The sequence below is a fragment of the Leuresthes tenuis genome, unplaced genomic scaffold, assembly GCF_036924035.1.
Source record: "Leuresthes tenuis unplaced genomic scaffold, fLeuTen1.0.hap1 SCAF_8, whole genome shotgun sequence".
NCBI lineage: Eukaryota > Metazoa > Chordata > Actinopteri > Atheriniformes > Atherinopsidae > Leuresthes > Leuresthes tenuis.
Window position 1 is genome coordinate 22,281,172 of NW_027325362.1, and position 23,253 is coordinate 22,304,424.

General features: G+C 40.6%; 1 protein-coding gene across 3 annotated transcripts in view; it reads right to left on the bottom strand.

Moving 5' to 3' along the window:
* LOC140313359 (kinase non-catalytic C-lobe domain-containing protein 1) overlaps nucleotides 1-9,832 on the bottom strand; it is a 42,127-nt gene extending 32,295 nt beyond the window's left edge. For 2 of the 3 annotated variants that reach the window (XR_011917035.1, XM_072391433.1), the window contains exons 1-3: nucleotides 9,308-9,832; nucleotides 4,684-4,882; nucleotides 1,804-1,862 (exon numbers count right to left, since the gene is read on the bottom strand). Coding sequence is in view for 2 of the 3 variants with exons in the window: in XM_072391433.1 (XP_072247534.1) it covers nucleotides 1,804-1,862; nucleotides 4,684-4,882; nucleotides 9,308-9,412 (363 nt within the window). In the remaining variant the exon portion in view is untranslated. Of the gene's footprint in view, nucleotides 1-1,803; nucleotides 1,863-4,683; nucleotides 4,883-9,307 lie in introns of those variants that run through there. The other variant, XM_072391434.1, reaches the window with a different exon arrangement.
* Between the last annotated feature and the right edge of the window lie 13,421 nt (nucleotides 9,833-23,253).

The following is a 23,253-nucleotide window of genomic DNA, read 5'->3' on the forward strand; positions in this document are numbered from 1 at the left end:
CGGGCTACATGTCGAAGCGTCCTTGGGCAAGACACTGAACCCCACGTTGCCTCCCAATGTATCACTGGGGTATGAATGTGTGTGAATGATTAGAAAGCACGTAGTTATGTGTATCTTAAGACATGCTGTGTGAGTGGGGTGAATGCGGCATGTAGTGAAGCGCTTTGAGTGGTCAGTTAGACTAGAAAAGCGCTATACAAGTACAAGTCCATTTACCATTTACCATACTGACTCCTGCAAATTGGAAGATGAAGGTAAGACAGGAGTTGATGATCCACTGTGCCACAGTGAGTGCATGCATGTATGCACAAGGCAACTGCTCTGCCATACCTATGATAATATACTTGAAAATATAAAGTAAAACGCCAAATGTTTCATGACTGATATTAGAACATGGAAAACATTAAATGTTGAGAGTGAGACATTTTACTCTTCTATCAACAACAGTCTGTACATGTCTGGAACTGAGGAGTCAGATGCCAAACCTTCAGGAGAGGAATGCTGTTCCTTTCTTGTCTGATAAAAAGATTCGAGCTGAACATTAAGCTGAACGTCTAGAGAACATTTTTTCCACTTTGCCTCAGATCATTTTAAATGAGCTTTGGCCCAGAGAAGGCAGCAGCGTTTCTGGATCATGTTCACATATGGCTTCTCCTTTGCATGATAGAGCTTGAACCTGCTTTTGTGGGTGACACGGTGAGCTGTGTTCACAGAGAATCATTTCTGGAGACGTTCCAGAGGCCACGCAGTGATTTCCATGACATAACATGTCTGTTTTCAATGCAGTGCCATGTGCAAGTCCAAATATCAGAGGGAACCAAAAATCATACTCAGCCATGTCGCATTTCTGGTCGCACAGAAGTCTCAAGATTCTCAGAATGTTTTGATGATATTAATTACTGTAGGTGATGAAATATTTTTTCAAAAGTTAAGTTTTCCAAAGAGCTGAACCATATGGCAGACTGTGGATTTACCAGTCGATCTGTGTTCCAACCCTCACCAATGGTCGCAAGCTGTGGGAAGTGACCATAAAAATTAGATCACAAAAACAGGTGGCTGGAAATTAGCTTCCTCCGATGGGTGGTTGGGCTCTCTTTTAGAGACGGGATGAGGAGCTCTGGTTTCAGAGTAGAGTCACTGATACTCCGCATTGTAAGGAGTAATTTGAGGTGGTTTTGACATTCCTTTCTGAACATTTAAGGTATTTTGAGCATGTCCCACCAGGCTCAGATCAGACCCAAGACCTGCTGGAGAGATATCTCTTGGCTGGTTTGTGAAACCATTGGAGTCCTTCTGGAAGAGCAGGAGGAGTTGGCTGGGGGAGGGATATCTGAGGAATCTCCAACTGTTGCCACTGTGATCCCGTCCAAGAAGAGTAGCAGAAAATAGATGAATGAAGGGATAGTTAGTTTGAAACTATGAAGAATTTCTGGCAGAGATGTTTGACTGAATTGAGCTGGAATAACTAGGGTCCTGAGCATGTAACTGAAAGCTCATCTCATCTCTCGCTGACCATTTACCCATATTTTAAGATTAAACTCAAAATTAAACAACCCAAAAGAGATCTAAGCAGCTAAGTATAAAAAGAACATAAAAAAAGAGGTGACAGAAGTGAGCTTGTAGCTAAATGGCCACTGGCTCGAGGAATTTTAGGAGAGGAAATAGAACAAGCAACACTCCCCTCTCTTCCTCAGCAAACATTACCAAGGTGCCCCTGGCTGTGTGGTGTACTGACAAACTCCTGGGGTGAATGAATGTGTGCAGCTGTGCCCAGATTCTGCAACAAAATTCCCCATCTCTCACCTCAAACGTGCTGCCCGTGTTGTCGAACTCAGGAGGCACAAAGGAGCCCTCTGGATCGTCTGCAGGTCAAAAACATCAATTAACTTCACTGTTGAGCGTGTCTGAAAGCATGGCGTACTCATCCTGTCAACTAGGTGGAAGAGTGGGAACACTGATGGGAAAGCTTGTCAGTGCTGTACAGTAACCCACTTGCTAAGCATTCACAGTAATAAGATGTAAATCAGAGAAATATGTATACAGCATTCTAAACCACAACAGCCCAACAAGCCAGTGCCGCTGCTTTGCTTCATCTGCATAATTAATGCATCAGAGATGATCCCTCACAAATAAGACAGGAGCAATCTGCAGATCAGGATGTGAGGCAGTCAAAGAGAAGCAGCAGCACATCCTCCTCTTCCTCCTGCTGAAGTAGGTCAGCGCTCAGAGAGGCCACTAGCAGCACACAGGTACGCAGTGAAAACATCCCCACAAACAGAACGCACACTTTCTGGACTGTAAAAAGACACGGGCTGTTAGGAAAGGGGGAGAAAAGCAGGGAGGTGAAGAAAGTGGGTCAGGACAGATCTTGATTTGTCTACTGGGGTTATGATTCCCGCTCTCGGCTACAAAGAGGTCGCTCTCAATTTCTTTCGCCCCTTCTTTCGTTTAACACTCCTCTGTCATTTCATTTCTTACTTCACCTCTCTAAGTCATTTTTCATTTCAACTCCCTCTTTTTCACCTTGCCCTTTCCTAGCTTTTCCTTCTCCTTTTCCTCAGATTCCTTTCCCTTTTCTACCTCTCTCCACGTTGCCACTTCTTTCTTTCGCTCTATCTTTTGCTCTTTCACCCCTTGTAGCCGACTTTTATTTTTCTTTCCTTCAATATCATCCCCTTGCCTATCTCTTTCTGTTCTTTTCTGACCTTCTCATTTACTCTTCTCTCTCATCTTCACTTTGTTTTCAGCTCCATTAGTCTTCTGTCCTTCTCCTGTCTCCTTACAGCCATGACATCTCTTCTCGTCCTTTACATTTTACCTCTATTTATTTTGTCATTTTTTTGTTTTCTTCACTTCTATCTCCACTAATAGCTTTACTACTTACTTAGCTGTGTTTCTCTCTCTTTTTTCTACTCCTTTGCTTCTTTTGTTCTGCCCTCTATCACTTCGATTACCGTCCCATTCTTTTCTTATTTTCTTTAATCTCATCTTTTTAGGCTTTCACTCCTTTACCATCCTCTTCCCACCATTTCACTCCTTTCCTCCTCCGCTTTGCTCTTTTTGGTCCCTTGTCTCCTCTCAAAGACAGTTCAAACAAAATGAAGGAGAAACAAAAAGACAGGAGGAGAAAAAAAGATAAAGCGGGTGAGATATTTAAACTCTTTGTATTCGGGGAAAAAACGTGACGCTGTGAAATGGCCAGTAAATGAGAAAAAAACAGATAGCCTTTGTGAGTGACGCAGTTGCCTCCAGGGTGATGGAGAGAGCTTGGTGAGTCATGTGTGCCCACAGTATTATAGCACAACAGGTAGCACAAGATGAGCAATATCACAGATTCGGCATGCTCTCCAACAGAGCACAGGCAGTACCGTTTCATCAGGAACGGAACAGCTTGCGATGCTAAACCACGTGGGAAGGAAAATTAGCACTTTTCCTCAATCATTGCTGCGTGAGTACCATGGGGGGGGGGGCATTTTGCTACTCCGGCCCTGCTCGGTGATGCCAACACTGCCACAGCACCTGTGCACACATTCAACTACATCTCTGGTATTGCTGCAGTAATTAATCAGCTGAATTGAACAGTATTGACGGATCCATGCAGCCCACTGATGTCCTTACTGAAATCCAATGCCACAGCCAGAAAGGTCACCCTATGATACAACGTTGTTTGTGTGCGAGCAAGGGATTGACTGTTTCGGAGTGCATCAGCTCGGAATTTCATGGCTATGGCACGACCAGTTCGATCAAAAGCAAACAATGGGGCTTGGAAAGCAGGGAGAGTAGTGTTATGATTAATGATAAATGTACTCATTACTCTTTAAAAGTAACACAAGGAACCAAAGCTTCTTCCTCTGCCATCATAGCCGATGGATGTGACAATAAACAAGCCTGAAAAGAATTTCAGCTGACAAAGTAATCAAAGCATCACTTCCAAGTGTCTTTGTCACTGATCAAAATGGAAAAAAAGTGGATTAAACACCAACGGATTCCATGCCACTCCACGTGAAGTGTGAGAATATGAGTGTAAGCAACGCAGGTTGACTGCTGATAGGCTAACCGAGCTGTTGCCACAACAACAATCCCCCCGGCAACTCTGTTCATCAAATCAATGGCTATTAATTTCGGAGCTTTGGCAAAAGAGCAAAGGACGAGTTCATTCTACAGTGTGCGCTGACGTGAGTGATGTCAGTGGAGAAAATGGTGAAGAGGAGACAATGACAAACAAGACAGCAGAACAATAGAAGACGTGATGTATAATCATTTCTGACAGCATGCGCTTTATTTGACGTCACAAGGAGAAAGATGATCAGACCTTGAGAAAGCCTGACAGATTCAATACGACACAGAGTCGTCTCAGGAAGGAATTTGCAAACTCGAATGTGATGCACATCAGGAAAACTAATTACTGAAGACAAAAAAGGTGCCTTCTCAGAGTATGCATTCATAGTATAAAACTAAATACTCCCTTGTGACTATATCAGCGTCAGCACTCACCAGCACGTAGGATTTAACAGCCCACGTATTGGCTGCAAGATGTGTAAGTTAAATCTAGTGCCACAATATGATATGTCCTGAAACAGTAATTAAACCAACCGAACGCCAATGCTTTGTTAAGGTTGAAATTAAGGGGTGTAGTTATTGAACAAGATTATAAATGACAGTGTGTCTGAGCCGTTGACTCACCGCTGAGCTGCTCCATGAAGCAAACATTCCCATGAGCGTTGAAGGCCAGAGTGTCTGGTGTTATGCACAGGGTGTGGAAGAGGTGGGAGGGTCTGATGCTCTGCAGGGCCACAACGCACTCGGCACACACTGCCCACACCTCCTCCTCACAGAGACAGCTGTCCCGCAAAGAAAGTATGTCTGCCAGGGACACATTTTCCTGTGGAGGTAAACACACTGAGCATAATCACAATGTTCATTTCACGATGGGCCAAAAGCTGGGGAGGCTGTGAGTTTTGATTCGGACCAGTAAGCAGAAGAATCAAATTTTCCCTATTTTCCCCATGAGCTCTTAAATGTATCATTCAACTGCAACTGCTCTAAAGTGCATTTCAGCTATCTGATGCGTGACTAATTCATCAAAAGGGAAATACAGTGTGTAAATTTAGCACAAAGTTGAAGATTGCCAAATGTTTGTTACTCCCTGCTGCACAGGGACACCTGGGCTGAACTTCTACCTAAATTCCAGAGAAAGCAGATCCTGGGGCGGGAATATAGGATGCAGCTGACTGAAGAGCTACACAACAAAAGAAATGATGCAGCAACGGCAGAGGCAGGATGACAGCTTAAACACAAGATCTTATCAGCAGACATGTAAACAATGACTAAAATCATGTTATCTGCCAAAACAAAAACCATCCACGACACAGAGCTTTATAACCTTATCTGCAATGGTATTACATCAAAAGATTCAGCCAGATCAGTTCAATTCAGTTCATCAATGTAGCACAAATGCCCAGCAAAAGTCATCTCAGGGCACTTTACACAGAAATGTCCATTTCCAGTCCAATCAAATATGGACCAATTCGATACAAACTCAGTCTAGACCAAAACTATCCTGGGATTTCTGAAATATCTAATATTCTAATATTTTTCATTATCTACAACATTATCTACAAATGCATGCAGTTTCTTAAACAAGGATTTTTATAAGTAGAAAAACAGGCAACTGATCCTGATTTTACATCATTAAAATGGCTACAATACATTTAGCAAACTGAGTTTGGTATTTACTGTTTTAAATGTGTTCATAACCAGACACGAGGCTACCTACAGGTGTTTGGACATATCAAGACTATGGCATAAGTACAATAAAAACAATAATAACAGTAAATGATCCAGATGTATACGACCCCTTTTTTCTATGTTAATCACTCTCTCATTTCTCCTGTTAGCACTCACACAGACTTCTTATTCTCATTTGCAATTTATATGTACAGCATTTTTCTCTCTACAATCACAAACTGAATTATTTTACCCCGTATTTCTGTGCAAGTGACAAATGAAATCCTTGAACCACAGGTGAGCGTATCAGGGACCACATGGAATTCAGTGTCTTACTTCGAGACATTTCGGAACACACAGAGAGAACAGCGGATTGTCCGATTGGACCACAGCCCTGACCCTGACGGTCAACATTCAGTTGAAATCCAAAGAATTGTTGCTTTGGGATGGACATGTTTTCAGCTTTGGGGGTTTTAATGTAACTGAATCAAAAAATTTTTAAACTTTGACCTCGTTGATGAAATCCTGAGTAAATTTTTCAATAGACAGAAAATGTCCATTACTTAATGTCCATTACTTAACCGTTCTCAGTGTTCATTAAGTGTACTGGAAGCTTATTCAAATCAAATAAAAATCGGTAAAGGCATTTTAAAATGCTTTAAAGTGCTTTCAAAATACATTTTCTAAATCAAACTTTGTATGGGTAAACACAGCTTCTTTGCCCGATATCGCTCGCAGGCACCGCTTCAAAAGCACACGTGTTGACTTTGTCAGACTTTGACTTGAAATACAAACTGACATTTTGACATGCCGACACTTGTGATTAAATACCAAAGCACTGTCTGATTTTCAAAACAGATTTCTCTCAAGGAGGTGAGAATCACGTTCTGCACTGGAAAGCTCCCGACTCTTAGGTTGTTGTTAAACTGAAGAAGTCAATCCTAACATTGGACCTAACAAGGTTGGTCCTGCTTCTTAAAGATTCAGGGGACAACTGCCATAAGATGTTGCTTTATATGGTAAAGATATAAAGACATCGGAGAACACGCGTCAACCTCCATTAGATATACAATACAACAGCCCATTAAATGATGCAATAATTCTGATAATAGCAGCAGAAAAGCCAATTTTTTTCAACAGAAGCAAGAACATTTGTTACACTGCTGTAAAGGCGAAGCAGCTTGCAGACACATAATGTCCATACAAATAGTTGTACGCCATTGTGAGCCTACACACCCACATTAAACACACTGCATAATCTGTGATCCACTATCACCAAATGGCCCCATTTTGTCCTGGCAGAAGCAGTGATCTCAGAGGTTCCAAGCAGCACCCAGCATAATGCAGCGGTCTGACTACTACAGAATCTTCTGTCTACTTGGAAAGCGAGCACAAAAGCTGGCCTTAACTCAGATAGAGGGGTGGACGTGGGGATTGGGGGCGTATCACAAAGCAGGGATTGTCAAACCAGCACTTTAACTACCACAAATTTTAAACTACAAGTTTTTTTCCCTTTCAAACTTTGCTTATACCAAAGCAGAACAGATCATAAGAGGACTTTATTGGAAGTTAAGATGTCTGCAGTCTCTGCTATTTGATGGCACTACTTTCTTTCGACAACCGCTGTGTTAACTTTGATTGCAAGCAAAGCATGTATCGGAACAGATTAAAGACTGACTTACAGATTCAGGAGAGTGGTGCATACTGTGAACAAAACATAAAGATGTGATCAAGTGGTGTAGAGCACAATTACAGGGCAGAGAAAAACCACTTCAAGCTGCAGCAGCAGCCCCATAAATAGGCAGCTTCCCCTGAGAACAGTGCAGGGGAACACTAGTCTCTCTCAGCCTGCTCAAGTTAAAATTGCTGCCCTATATAAGCTGAGCTCCAAGGTTCTGATCAGTATTGTTGTGTTTCACATTTCTTTGAACTCAGGGACTGAGAGGAAAGGCAAGGCCAGTGCTCTTATGTTTGTTTTTGACTGGACAGTGGGTTTAAAGAAAAGATTGACAGTCCTCAAGTCCGTCCTACAATTATCAGGTGCCTATAAGAACTTGGTGAACAAATGTAGGGAGGATCTCGCTTAATGTTGGTATGGAAAATGGATTGAATCTTCATTAGGTCGGCTCACCAGGGATATACTCTCCATTACAATGTTTGGAATGAAACAGAACAACTGTGGATTTGTCTCGGATCACTTCCAAAGGAAGCTGGTTAGGGGTCTTGTGATGGCTGCGTATCCAAGGAATGATTAAGCACATAAAAAAGCGATTCACTGAGCAGTAACTCTACAACTGACCAACGGTTATAAAAAGCCCCCAAACCACAATCAAAGAAACATCTTTTGAGTGTTATTTCTGCTAAAAAAACATCTAGCATTCAAATACTCCATTTCTCAATGCCAATAAGAAAAGGACTCTACTTTTCAGCTGAATGTTATCTCGTCTTCTAATGCATTATATATTCTTTTCTATAGCTGTGGGGCTCAGCATCTTGTCCAAAGACAAGTGTATAGACATACCATTGACTGAACGGCACAAATGTTTCTCCATAAATGTCCACAAATGTTTCTCCGTAAAAAAAATAAAAATAACGTATGTGAAAATGTGGAAAATACCAAAAAGAAAATCATTACTTCTAAGTACCTTTTGAGACTGCGTAGGAATCTTTTGTCCACTCGTACCACATATTTACTTTCAAATAGGTTTATAAAGATTAGCTTTAAAGCAATCAGACAACAGGACCAAGTGGTGTTCTATAAACACTTAAAATAAATCTATGTTCTTCTCTGTAGAATTGACTCATTTCAATGCCTCTGCTGCAGAGCAAGTCTTGGCTGGAGGCGTCGTGTCTTCAGGTTGTCTCTGCCCCCATCTTTCTGTCTCTATTCTTGTCCCCACTTGCATGAATGTGCCATCTCATTAATGTCTAAGGGAACTTCTTCATATTTGGAACAAACCTGCTGAACGGAGTAGAATTCTTTGGCCGAAGGTTATAGGTCACAGGGCACTTCACAAAACGCATATTTGGTTTTACAGCTCAAGAACTACCAGACTAAATGCATCAAAACGTCACGCTGATGTCTTCTGTTATAAGATCATGTGATGAGGGCATTTAACACACACTCAAACATACACAAAGTTGTAGGTTAAAGAATACTTTGACTCAAACAATACTTCCTCTGACACCAATTCATGCATAAGGATGAATACCTCTCACACTGTAAGGCTGTATGTGAAGAATGCAGCATCATTTATTTTATTTTTTTAAAATTTCAATTATATTTGCAGACCTTTACTCAGCTGAGGGAGTAATTCTAATTCCTGAATTATAATTGACTGAGGTACAAACATTCTAAGCGCCTGAGGATGCCTCTCTTTTCTGACTGGCCTTTTATAACTCGATATGACCATTTTTAAAGAAACAACAACATTTAATACAGTTTTCACAACTTTTACAGCCTTCATCTCTTGAACAATTCAGCTATTTGACTCGAAGACTTCCACAGAAATAGTGAAAACAGTCAACGTGCAGATCGTTTTAAAGCGAATAATAATATTCCATTATAACTTCCCCTCACCTCATCTTCCAGCAGCGGAGGAAGATGCTCCAGCTCATAATATCCATCTCTTTCCTCGGCTTTCCCCAAGTATGTGACCGCCGCATCACTCCCGGAAGTCTCCATTGCACCAACTTTGATTCTCTCAAACAGTGAAGCGAATTTCGGTCCAGTGAGGAATCTTTCCTGTCGCAGATGGCATGCTCGATCTCGCAGGATACACCCAGCATCAGTAGGGTTTTTCGGAAAACTCGCTGCAGTCCAGCAGTCAGTCGACGGTCACTGCGGGACACTCCAAAACCAACGCCGGAAGAAGCAAAGCGCAGCAATGCGTCCGAGGCGTCTGCCTGCAGCGTGCTACCGGCGGTGGTGGGGGCGCTTGCCGGTGTTTGAAGCTGTCATGGCTACTACACCTCCACAGAAGCAGGCGACACATTAAATGCGATCATGAGCCTCTGCTTAATCTCCCCCCGGCTTGTGCAGGAGCCAGAGCTGGCGGAGTGGAGAGCGGTGCTGCCTGCGTGCCACAGTTGGCTTCTCGCCCCCGCTCACAGTAGCCTACAGTTTGAATGACTCATATTCGTCACTTATTCCTTATTATCTCCTCTTATTCCCGTCATCTGGCTTTGCTTAAGCTGGTATGTCAATAATATGCTCTCGGGGTTTTATCGTTCCACAACTCATGTCTGTAACAAGGTTAAATCAGAACGAATGCTCCTACAACACGATTCTGCCCTATCTAGCAAGAGAGTTAAAAGTCACTTTTGTCTCCCAACAACATCATGATGCTTACAATAATCTGTTTAAAATTTCCCAACGGACCACTCCACAACAGTTTAAATTGACTGGTTTAATGAGGAGTCAAAGTTGTAGGAACACAGAGAAGAATTGGAGGCCAGGGTATAGAATAGATCAATGTTAAAGTCTTCTCCTTAAGCTCATCTGGGGCATCTTCTTATTTGTGGCTTGGGAGGAGACTCAGATTGGTGGATCTGTATCAGAAGGTCACTGATCCAAGTCAACCAGGAACCACAAGACCTTATAAACCTTATAAAACCACCTGAAAAAAGTTTTGGAATACTTTCAATCAACAGGATTTAGCCACATGAGCTAATCAGGAGTGCATTAAATTGATCAAGATTGTCATTACTATCACCAAGCCTTTTAAAAAAAAATTATAGAAAAATTGGGGAAGGATTGATATAAACTGAAATCATTGCACAAAGTTTGATAATGAAAACCACAAATAAAAATTAGACGCCTGATGAATGCTTTGTTTGCATGAATATTTAGATAAGCTGGAAAATATCTTATGTGAACATGAAGCACATCAAGCTTTCTAAATAATAATAATAAAAGAATAGTACAACGTGGTCCGGAGACAGAGCTGCAACCAGTGCAGATTTTAGAAAACACCATCAAATAGACATTCTATTCTTGAACAAGATATCAGCTTATACAGTCTTCACAGAAAAGGTGTGCCTGACCAGAAAAAGCTTGTCATTTCTAAATGTGAGAGCAACACAATTGCATGACAACAAATGAATTATCGTTTTCTAATGCGTTAGAGCAACTAAAAAGACGATTGGAAAGTGGTGTAACAAGGGAGGGCCTCCTTAGCCCCACTTCCTCCACTGCTCAGTATTGTCTGGCTTCACATAGGAAACATCCCTTGACACAAAAAAGATGATTTTTTGAGTCAATGATCATAAAATGATCAATGTTCCTTTCTGTCCATTGATTCATAGCTGGGTCCACTCTGATTTCCTGTTCTCTTTTCTGTCTCTGCAGCTCTTCCTACTTTCCTATTACAAATGAAGGGGGGTTACCTTTTGGCTGCAGAGAAGTGATAAAGAGGACACTCAGGCCAGGCAGAAGGTAACCGCTATTAGATTTGTTTGACCGCTCAGTGCTCTGGCATGTTGAGATAATTGAAGAAAAAACTTAGAAGGTACACAATTAATGTGATCACGTGTCGTCTGGCATATCCCCTCAATGACTTGTAACTTGAGAACAAAGCATTCTGTTTGATCCTTGTTGGCACTGTGCAGTAGCCAAGTGAGAGATACTGATTAGCTGCTAATTTAGAAATAGACAGCTCTTTTATTGCCATGAATGGCTGATTGAGAGTTTGAGAGATATCATCTCCTTTTTTCAATTTTCTGTTAAAATGATCTGCTATAGATAACAAAGTCATCCAGTCCATTTACATGACTAGCAAAATCTAGATTATTAATCCGACCAAAACTGGACTTACATGTAAACAGGTCAGTCTGATAAGAAATGATAAGAAATCAAACTTAAACAAGGTGGGTGGACTAACGTACTCAGATAATACAGTTGGGAGTCAAATTACAATATACACTCAACTGGCTCAAACTGGCCTAGGTACTCATCCTTCATAGTTCTCTAAATCAGACACGGAATATGCGTTAGAGAGGACTAAAATAAATGCCTACACGTTGATGTGCAGTGTGAATATCCATGTAAATATCAGGATGCAATACACTGCATTGTCACAAGATAAGCTTCTTGAAAGGCTGAACATAGATGCCCTTGCTCTCTCCATTGGGGCCTAAGAAATGTACGTCTAATTGTCATAGCGTTTGGCTGACACTTGGGGACGCCCTCCTGAAAATGCAGAACAATCTGAGCTGTGGGCTGCTCTTAGTTGTGTTCGGACTGTTTCTGGTCCTTTAGCATTGCTCTGCTGTGGAAAAAACAAAAATCAAAGTGGAAAAAAGATCAGTTGTGTGGTTGAGTGACATGAAGTGTCAAGATAAAGAAGATTGTCCAGTGCAGCTGTTGTCTGTTAACCTGTGTTTATATGCAGTTTGTCCTTTGGCGCTTCTTCCTCTTTGATATGAAATCGTTTGCTGTTGGCCCCTCTAGCAAACTTGTACCTTTAGCAAACTTTCAACCAATTGCCAATCAATCAAAGCATAGCGTCATGTCCAGAGCCTATCTATTATTAGAATTTTAGAGGACTGCATGTTTGTCCGTTTGCATTGAAAATATGACAAAGGCTGAGAGTTATGTAAGCGGAAAGCTTTATGAAGGTATCAACAATTTTTTCTGTCTTTACCAGTCAGGGGTTTTGATATGATTGATATAGCTCACTAATAATGTAGTGTCCCTGTTAAAACAAAAGATTTGAAATGTAACATCAAGTGACTGTATGAGCCTTCAACAATGTTATAAATATATCACGATATACAGTAAGAAAACTCAAACTTTGATAATTTCATAGCAGTTTATGCAAACATTACATTATATTGTAACAAGAATGTTCTCGGTTTAGAAAATGTTGTGACATATGGAACAACTCTGATATAAAAGTAGCAACGAGTAAACATCTACATTGTCGTATTTGCTTGAATTACTTTGAAATTTCGGAGGTTAATTTTTCTGGGGGTTTTTTGTTTTAAATTTTTCTCTCTTCTGTTGTGTCTGTTCTAAATAGAGGTTAGCTTAGATAGTCCAGAAGCCCTCCTCCCTGATTCTTGGAAATGAGAGCTATCTATTGCAGGTAAGACACCGACTACTCATCGGTACTCCACACAACCTTGTTTCAGAAGAGAAAATGAATACATAAACAAATGAATAGATCAATTCTAAATGTCTCTTAAATAATTTTTACCTTGGTGTGATTCATACAGCTATCAATGACTGTTTACAAGAACCTTGCCCAAAAATGAGTCACATGGAATTATAAAAGGTTTTCCTGGAGACAACATTAGCTTAATGCTTATGAAACCCACAACACAGTCACAGAGCATGCTATCCAAAAGGTAATAGCGTGATGGATGCTTTGGTCCAGTTCAAAATGGTTGCGATTCTCCTGGACTTTGTGTGGTCTGATCTGCAGCTACCAGGAATGCTTTTTGGGTAATGTTGCCAAAAGAAATTCAGTCTGTGTATGTTTAAAATCAATTGTTAAAAAAACTTTCAAAAAGAAGTCGTACACTCTGACGCCACATGCAGCCGAATGTATTGATTGACATTTTGGCCTCGGGACTCCCTCCGGAGATCACAGCTGATCTTGCTGGTCTGATGTCAGTCAGTAAAGTTGGATGCATATGGAGCCAGAGTGTGCAACGCTTTTTTGAAACTTTTACTACAATCTTTGGGGTGTTGTATCTTTCTACTGTATATAACATCAATAATGAGAAAAGTGTCTTCACTGTTCATAAGTTATCAACTAAAACACTGTGTTTTTCTGTACCTTTGACTTCGATAAAGACGTGATCATATTTTATGACCAGAAAATCTTCAATGCCAAAAGAAGAAAAAAAATAAATCAAATAGTTTTCTCAAAACTGACCAATAACACACTGAAATAAATCTGTGTTAATATACTATCAGCTACAAAGCTTAAATTCGTTTCTCCACTTTCTACCAAGACACATGTCGAGCAGATCATGTTTGAAGCCAATGTACCATGTCGTTCTCCGTGGAGGATTTGTTGTATTGAGCCGTGTCTTGAAGTTTATGTGGTCACACAGAAAGAGATGAAGCTGACAAAAACAACCCTGACATTTGTTTTTCTAAGTCTTTGGAGAAAAAAAAAAAAGAACTTGGTCGCCCCCTTTGGCCAGTGTTTGGGAACCACTGTCCACTGTGAGCACAAACAACACACACACTCACCTCATAACCTCAGAATTTAATTCAGTTTGAGAAGTTCCTAGGGGCCAGACCCACAGTAATATGTGGCAGATTACATGGTCAAAAGAAAATAAAGGAAAACTGTTTTGGTTGCTGTAGCAAAATGCGTATGGGAAGGTATTTCCTTGGACAGGACTCAGGCCTGGAGGAGATAATGGAACAGATGGTGGAGCTCAGAGCAGCACGACAACTGAGATAAACATTATTTCTCAGATGAAATTGGATCCGATAGCAATGACTTAATTGAAGTATTAACTCTTAAAGTTCCCCTCTGATAAAAATCAATCTTCTTAACATATCCATAAGAGGTTTTTTATGTGTTACAAGACAAAATCAGCCATCAACACTAGGGCTGAGAATTTCTGCTTCGAATCTGCAGAGCATCACCTACTGTCTCAGAAAGGTGAACTCAAATTTTCCACAAAGAAGATTGGAGAGACCATTCCTGAGTACATGCTGAATGGGGCTATTAGTTCATTTGCTTGCACTGATAAAACCCCATGTAACAAATTGTGCAAGCTATAAAGAGAAGTAAGCACTAATAATAAGAAGCTAGGTAGAGACGACTAGAAGGATGGACGGGTGAGGAGCCATGGTCAGGAGCCTGCTCGGCCAGGAGCTCTCTTCCTCCTGTTAGCCCGATTAGATGAGGAGCTAGCTCTCAGATGTGAGCACGGGAACCTGGCAACTGAATTGACCTGAAGCAAATAGGAGTTTACAAGCTACAGAACCATAGGGCTAGCTATAAACCTGGCAGAGCTTGGGAGAGAACCTGTCTTTCTTGACTTAGCGAATTTGACTCTCGACTGACCAAACTTGGAGCTTGTGAGTTGTTAGCTCAAGTATTGTTGCTATTGCTCTCACTTTTCATGCTCTCAACTCCCAGCTACTGCACAGAGACACATTAGCTAGTTGAGGAGTTTGCTAAGCTATCTTTAGGCTGAATGGATCAGGATTTGGCTTCACAGTAGTCAGTGGGTTTACATGATGAGATCTCGAGCATGCGCAGAACGCTCGATCCGATCCACTGTCATCTACATGCACGTTCAGTGGGCATTTGGATCGAGTTACCCCGGGGTCTTAATTTGAAGTAACCCGATCCGATTCGATTTCTCGTCAGATTAAGCTGTCTACATGAGCTGAATAACTCAATCTTATTGTAATTTAGCCATTAATCCAATCCGATGGCCCGCATGTAACCGCACTGACTGATGTGGTGGTTAGCACCATTGCCTCACAGCAGGGGTGCACGTTGGGTTGATTGGTGTCTTCAAGTTGTCCCTAGGTGTGAGTGTGCCTGGTTGTTTGTCTTTGTGTGGCCATGTGACAGACAAGCACCCCTCTGCAACCCTGAATTGGATTGAGCAGGAACATGGAAGGCGATCTTGTATGATAAAGCTTCATCAAAAAAGATCAGCAGTATTACCCCAATATCAGACATAGCTATTGCATAGCATGGTAAAGACAGGACAGGATGTTTTTCTGATGGTGGGTGGAGATGTGGGCGTGACCAGATTAGCAGAATGGAAATAGACAATCGACCATGTTAATAAATAGCGGTGCATACCCAAGTAATTTATAGGTAGTTTTAAGAGTTTTTTTCTGCCACAAAAACTTTGAAATATGCAGTTTTGACAAACTGTCGAGTTTTAAGAAGATAACTACTAGACTATTGGAGTGGGACTTTAAATGTTGTTTGGCCAAACATATTCTGGGTCCTTAGAATGCTGCTATTTTACTTTAATGCGGGAAGAGGTTCTGAATATACAAAAGATATAACATGGCATTAACAATCAAAAACCTCACAAAATGTTACAGCAGTATTCACTTTTTCTAAACTATTTTAATAAATCAATAACAACGACAAAAATGTTCTTTAAAAAAAAAAAGGCTCAAAGCTGAATGCCCTAATAGCTATTCACTGCCACTGTGGCAGGATTAGACTTGACATTCCACCCTCTTATTTAAATTCATTTTCTTTCTCTTCTTATAAAAAATTTATCACACTTATGCGTAAAATCTGGTAGATTACTGCTGCTTTTAAAGTCTTGGTTTGTAGGTTTGAGCGTGAGCTTCTCCAGCTGTGACTTATGCAATATTACAGTCATATTTAGAGTGTTTTCATCATCAGGACATCTTCTTACGTAATTATAACAGCCTTTACTGGAACACATAATGAATGTCTAAAGCCGTGAAAAATGTACCTACAGCACGGTGGATCACTGAATGCATTACAATTCTGAGCTAGTGAGTACTGAGCAAACCTGTCTGTACACATTATACACCATATGGACCTGTGTTTGCACAAATGTGTTCTTGTGCGTGTGTGTGTGTGTGTCAAGGTGAGGAAACACTTAGGCATGGATGTCTGGGAAGAAAAAAAATGCATATTCATTAGGTCTTACAGACAAAACAGTGAACTGACACAAACTCTGCAGCTAGACTTGATATGTTACATGAAGAAAAATGCTTGTGAACTTTGCCCATGGATTTACCTTCTGAAAATGTGCAACAGGAAGAGAGATGGGAAGGAAGTATTCCTGTAACATTTGCATTTGGTTGGGGGCTGGTGGGGGATGTTGGGCCCCGTGTTTTAACACTTAATTACATGAGCTGCAATCTTTCACTTCATAAAAATCCCTTAAATGAGCTGCCTGAGTGGAAGCAGAGATTGATTCAGAGTCTGAAGCAATGGTAGACTGTCTCTGGTGCTTTTTAGTGAGATGTGTGTCAAAGACAGAATGCAATTAAGTTCTATACAAGTCAAAATTCCAACACCACTACAGTTTTATGTTTTGCCTGACAGTTGGTTCATTACAAGTCTTTGTTTCAATTACTGCAAAATAAACCCTCTTAAACACAATCCAGCTCATGGCATTAACCCGCTTGTTGACCTCTGTCTAATACTCACAGATGCTGCTCATAATGGTCAATGTGTTCCTCATTAAATCAAGTTACCAATTTCAACCACTAGATGGCATTCCTGGATAAAGAGCAGAACTCTGACACCTAAACCAGAACTGGTTAAAAACAACAACAACAACAAAATGTTTGTTTTGTTGGCCCTTTCAGAGTCAGCCAGTATGTTATATCATTCATTAATATCACTATCTGTCTGCAGAACAGTAGCTGCCTCCGTGGCTCCTTCCAAGAAAAGATTTGCATTTCTGTCACTCTTGAGAGGAAAAGAGCTCTGAACGTTCCCCCATTTTAAAGCTCACAAACACACACTTGGCCATATGTTCTGTGTCCCGTGTGCATTAACCGTTTGTCACTCCAAATAAACAGATTGATTTTCTGGAGCAAAAAAGAAGAGCTGTGGATTTTTACGGCGGGAATGTAGAGTCCTAAATGAGAATTTGTTTCCGATTAGCCAAGATTTGACTAAAACTGACATTATAGTGTCCCTCACTATGCAGCCACTTCTACTTAATGTAAACTAAGATAATAATAAGAATAGTAACAGGGGAGAGGCATGCTTTTTCGGACAGCTGAGGGACATGAAAAAGAGTTTTTTTTTTTTTTTTTTAAAAAGCTCCCAGTGGTGACCTGAAAAAGATTTAAAAGATTTTATGTTGCAAAAATGCTTAAACTGCAGTATGAGCTTTGGCAGTAAGCCATCAACTGGATGATTAACATTTCCTGAGAAGTGCACCATAAAACATACGGCACACGATGTGTGTGAGATGAGGAAAACCGTAAACAGAGAATGATAAATTGGCTCAAGAATTGAAATATCTTTTTTTTGAAGAAAAGGATTAAAAAAGGAGTGAATAATAAACAGAAGGGTGATCTCAATAGAATTTTCATTGGAGTCATGTTTACGTGTTTAGAGTCAGATAACAAGTTAAATTGAAAATGAATCGCCAGCTTACAGAAGTTTAAAGGAAAAGCATGACGAGTTATTGTGCTTTAACAAAACACTAATTATTCAATCAATAATTTGATTCGATAAAGAGCCGAACAAATGTTTTCACTTGCCCGGGGCTTTCTTTTTCCCCATTCACACTTGTTATTCTTGTGGAGACATTTTTATTTTTACCTTTTTATAATTCTCTTCTCTTTGAATGTACAAGTCTCTTCAAATCCCCCCATGATGAAGCAGTTGTGTGTAAATATGACTTCTTTTTAGGTTTTGCTGGTCTTGATAGAATTCTCAAAATATCAACAATAATAAGAAAGAAAAGGGACAGACAATACTGAATAAATAACATATATCACAATTTAAAAAGAAATAGAAAAAAAGAGATTTTAAAAAGATGTAAAAGTAATAGAATTCTCAACATGGTGTCTGCTTTGGACAGGTCAGAACCGCCAGGCAGGCCAGTTGTTCAAAAATGCATTGATGTGGGAAAGATGTCTTGAAGGCAGCATATGTTGTTGTCAAATATACGTTTCTGCATTCATGTTGTTGTCACAGAAATGTAAATGAGCTTTGACAGGAACACTGATATAAGCCCATACAATCAAAGAGCCTGGCTTTGGGAAGTATTCCTGAAATTGTGGGCCACAAGGTATGTCTCTCCCAAATTGATCGGTCTGACCACAGCACATTTTTACTGTGATGGTCCATCTCAGATGCCTCCAGGCTTAGACATTTTTTCTTTTTTGCTCTGTAAAATTTTAAGTGGCAGTTGTCACTGTATTTCTGTATTGTAGTGCTTGACACAGATTTCCCACAGTAATCTCATGCCCATGTGGTTAAATCAGCAGACGCTGAGTGACAGCTCTTGATACAGTGCTGTCTGAGGGATTGAGAGTGTCCAGAAATTCCTTCAGATTCCTTAAACCACTGAATGACATTGTGTACTATAAAAGGAGAAATTTGCTATTCCCTTCCAGTCTTTTATTGAGGAAAATTTCAGTTATTTCCCTCACGCATTTGTTGACAAACTGGAGATCCTCCAGTCATCTTTGCTCCTCCTCCTTTTATAGGTGCTACTTTTATACCAAATCACACTTATATCACCTGCTTTAAATAGCAATATTATTATCTTTATTACTATTTTGTTTAACTTCATTACTAGCTCTTAATTGCACCTGTTGCAAATTTTTACCAAATATTTTGACATTTAGTAGGTATAAATAATTATTATAATAATAATCTTATTACTGTTAAAAATTCAGCAACAGCTGTTTGGTTGCAAATGCTTTTTTGTGTTCTGTTGATGTTCAGTATAGATTTAAAACCATGACTGATTAGTGTGGCTTCGAGAAGTCCCAAGAATGTTGAAATATACCACAGAGCATGAAAACCTAATAATTTCAGTAAAAGTAAACAAACTTTGGAGTTCAAAAGATCAACCATCTTTTTCGGGGTACAGAGGATATGGACACTGGTTACGGGCAGCTGTGTGGGATTTAACACACACACTGAAAGTAATCTGTGGTCTTTGTTCTTCCTCTTCCATCCTCTCAGTTCTCCTTCCTGCTCCTTGGTATTTTTGCCACCATGCCATCCCCAGCTGTCCTGTTCTCTCTCCACTGAAGGAGCGAGGATGAGTGGGGAGAGGAGCAGGGAGCTGGCTGGCTTCAGCCCTTGCATCCTGCCTGTTTGGCTGTTATGTTCGAGCCTTGATGTTACATAGTATAGTGACAGCCTCTTAATCCACTGGATTTTTGTATTAAAACTATCACATGAGCCTTTGCTCCCAAGCAGTTGTACTCTGTTGCATCACCATTAGAGGAAGCTATAAATAACAAAGAGAAGGAGGGGAGAAACAGGGGAGCTCTGTTCAACACACGGAACACAGATTGGCAGCTATCGGATCCTTCTGAAGTCAGAATACAGCTAGAGAGTTAGAGAGCGCAGTAGTAATCACACTTACTTGACGTAGTCTTTGGCACACACCACAATTTTTGCAAAGGATTAGATGTATGCAGAAATTCAGCAGCGCAGCAGGGGCTGACGGTGGTGACGACAAAATGAGTTAAAGGGAATATTCAGACATGTCACTCACCGAGATGTCAAGGTCTTTCTCTCCCAAATGACAATCTGCCTCTGATTGTCACATCATAAAATTCAGGTGCAGATGTGTTGACAGTAAGCCACTGGGAAGTAGCAGGATGGGGCTGTGTAAGGTAAAATAGGTTGGGGGGGTTTTGTTCGTTACTTTCATGTGCTCAAAGAGAGGGTGTAAGTCTTTGGAGGTTTTCTGAGGAGAAGCAGAGAGACAGCGACTGGCTGGAAGTCAACCATGGCACAGGGTGAGGTACCGGGGAGAAGTACCTCATAAACACAACAGAGGTGATGTTTTCCCATCTCTGAAGCCCCTCATACCTCCAGTAGATTACACCCTGCCAGGCAAACAACTACAGTGCAAGGCTGCGAGGAGAAATGCAAGTTGTTCCTTCCAGGATGACAGACCACCACGTTTCACATAAAAATACATAATTCCAAATTGATACCTCAGCACTTTTTCAATGTTTACACAGCGGGATGGTGGGAGAGGTCAGATCTGAACATACTCTGAACAAACAGCAGCACTAATGTATCTTTTTTCATGCTGGACTGAATTACATGAGTAAAGATACGTTTTTCTGCATCTGCTAGATGTGCAAACTGTTATAAAGCAAAATAAGATTTGTTCAGTGTTAACTGCTGAAACTGAAAATATTTTGCTAGGAAAAAAAGATACCAAGTACCCAGCATCGAAAGGTGAGTGTGCAACACTTCAAGCCCACGTACGAAACAATTGAAAAGTGATTGCGCGGCCTGTAAATTAGGATCCTTGTATAAATTAAGTTGATGAAGTAAAGAAGATTCTTTTTTTTTAGATAACTTGTATTGTTGTGTTGTTTTTAATATATGTCCTTCTGCAGCTGCATTTAGGCAGATTTTTTAGTCCTGCCTGGCAGTCTTTCTCCTTAGTTTTCTTATTTAGTTGTCCTCTCGTGGGTGCAGAGCCCCATTTAGCCACCCATCAACGAGTAGAAATAGGATTTAAGAAATTAATATCAAATAATCTCCCCTGAGAGAGAACTGACAGCTGATGGATTTGAGGACAGATGGATGAGACAGGAACCACCAGAAACATTATGCATCATTGGTAATATGTTCAGTAAAGTGCCACAAAGCAGTCAGTCAGCCTCTGTTAAGTCTGTCTGAGTTTTCCTCTTGTGAATCTGTAAATATGGTCAGTGTAAAAAATTCTCTACAAAGGGTAAAAAGGTGAAAATGACGGTAAAATAGACTTAAAGACTTATGTATCAAAGTGTGAGATTTCACTGAATAAGCTGTAATATCATGATGGTAAGTCAAGCTATTTAATGGAGTGAAAGTTCCAGCTTCAGTGTTCTGGAGTTAGCATGGAGGAGTATCGATGGGAGGGAAAATTTCTGTTAAAATGGTTTCATTTAGTGTTGGACCACGTCAAAATAATAGCTTTTTTTCCCTTTTTTCTGTCAGAACCAGCCATTTCTATCTAAAGACAGAGAAGGTTCCTTTCTTGTAGTCATTGCAACACTTGTAAAGTAGCCCGCAAAACAGAAACAGATAAACCAAACACCAATTCTAGAGAGGACCTTTTTGCACATTTGAATGTAGAGGGCAAGGGAAAGGGGATTCACTTGGTTGCGATCTGCAATTTCGCCACTAGATGTCACTAAATCCTACACACTGCTCTTTTACCTGTTGTTGTGTCATATGTAGTATGTACATATAAACTTGAGAAATCTTGACAGGTAAACTTGTTAGCACGCCCCATCTTGTTCTAACACGAAGTGCTGCTAGAAAAAACTGCTTCTTGGCATCTAAACATTTTTACAGACCTCTCACACTCCCCACATGGCATTCCCACACAATAGTAGTCTCCCCTAGCAAGATAGTAGTAGACCCCACAAAACCTGCTTTGAAATAGCAAGGAGTCTGAGGTGTTCACCCCAGCCTCCAAACTCCCCAAATACCAATCTGATGGTATTTGTGGGAAGCAAGCCCAATCCACAAAGACTCCTCCCAACAACCTACAGGACCCAAAGAATCTATTGCTAACATCCTGCCATGAGACATTCCAAGACGCCTTCAGATTGTCCAAAAAATATGCAGGTTATTTGGTGTCAGAGGAGGCAGTTTATGTACCTTTTTAAAGGTTATTTTTGGGTGTTCGTGGACTTTTTATGCAAGTATATAAACAGGAAATGGATGAAAGAAGGTATGAGTATAAGAAGGCAAAAAACGGTTTGCAGTAGCAGATATAGCCCAAACTTTATCCTCATTTGCATCAAGCTCCAAAAAGGCCATAGCATACATCCTCTGTCACACCCATTTCTCCAGTTCTTCAGATTGTACCGTAGTAGTGTCGTTCTCCCTGAGATGAAAACGTTGATATGCATGTGTTAAACCTGCAGTAGCACTCTGAGATAAACATTCAGCCACACAAACAAACACATATACAAAAGGAGAAATTTCTTGGACACACTCACATTAGAAATGGGTCTTCCTAGAAAACAAATGATGGTATTTAATAAGAAATTTTGCACTCTTCTTTGTCTTTTCTTCCTCTTTGATGTCTCCACTCTCCTCCCTCGTCTTTCATCCCTCAAACTATCCATCCTGTCCCTCTCCCTCTTTCCAACAACCCCTCGGCCGCTCTCTTTGTTGCTCAGCCTCACTCTCCAGCCCTGAAAGTCTTGAGCATGTTATTTAAGTCAAGGACGGCATTAGCATGACGATCACAGCCTTCCATCACTGTGGAAGGGATTGTCTGCCAAGACAAGGGGACTAAAAACAAAAGAAGAGCAAAGGAGCCAAAGACTTATGGAGCTGGATAACAGTCTCACTCTTGATCAGATGTGTAGCTCCGGCTCTTTAGTAATGAGCATTTTAGCGGGCCACACTTTCACTTCTCCCCCTCTCTCTTGCTCTTGTTCTCCTATTTACAAACTATTATAACAGGATAATAAAATGCAGTTTAATGTACCATAAACACACATCTGTGTTACTAAAAATCAAATTAATTTTTAAACTAACAGATGCCTCTGCACTCTCCCCATACCTTTGCCTTACAGAAACACGGTGAAGCATCCATTTTTATTCACTGGCTCTGAAAGTAGATGCATTTTGTTTTTGCTAAAACACACTTAAAAAGACCCACCTCAGTATTTCAAGCCATCGTTGCCTCACATGCACAACCTACAATCATTGCTGTTTATTTGGCAAACACGTAATGATTTGGTTTTCTTGGAGAAACTGACTCGAGACATCCGAGACTCACCTTACACAGATAACCTGTAGTACTCTTGTTCAGTCTGGGTCATCGCAGCAGACAGGGAAGAAGAGATGGTGCCTGATATTTAACACGGCT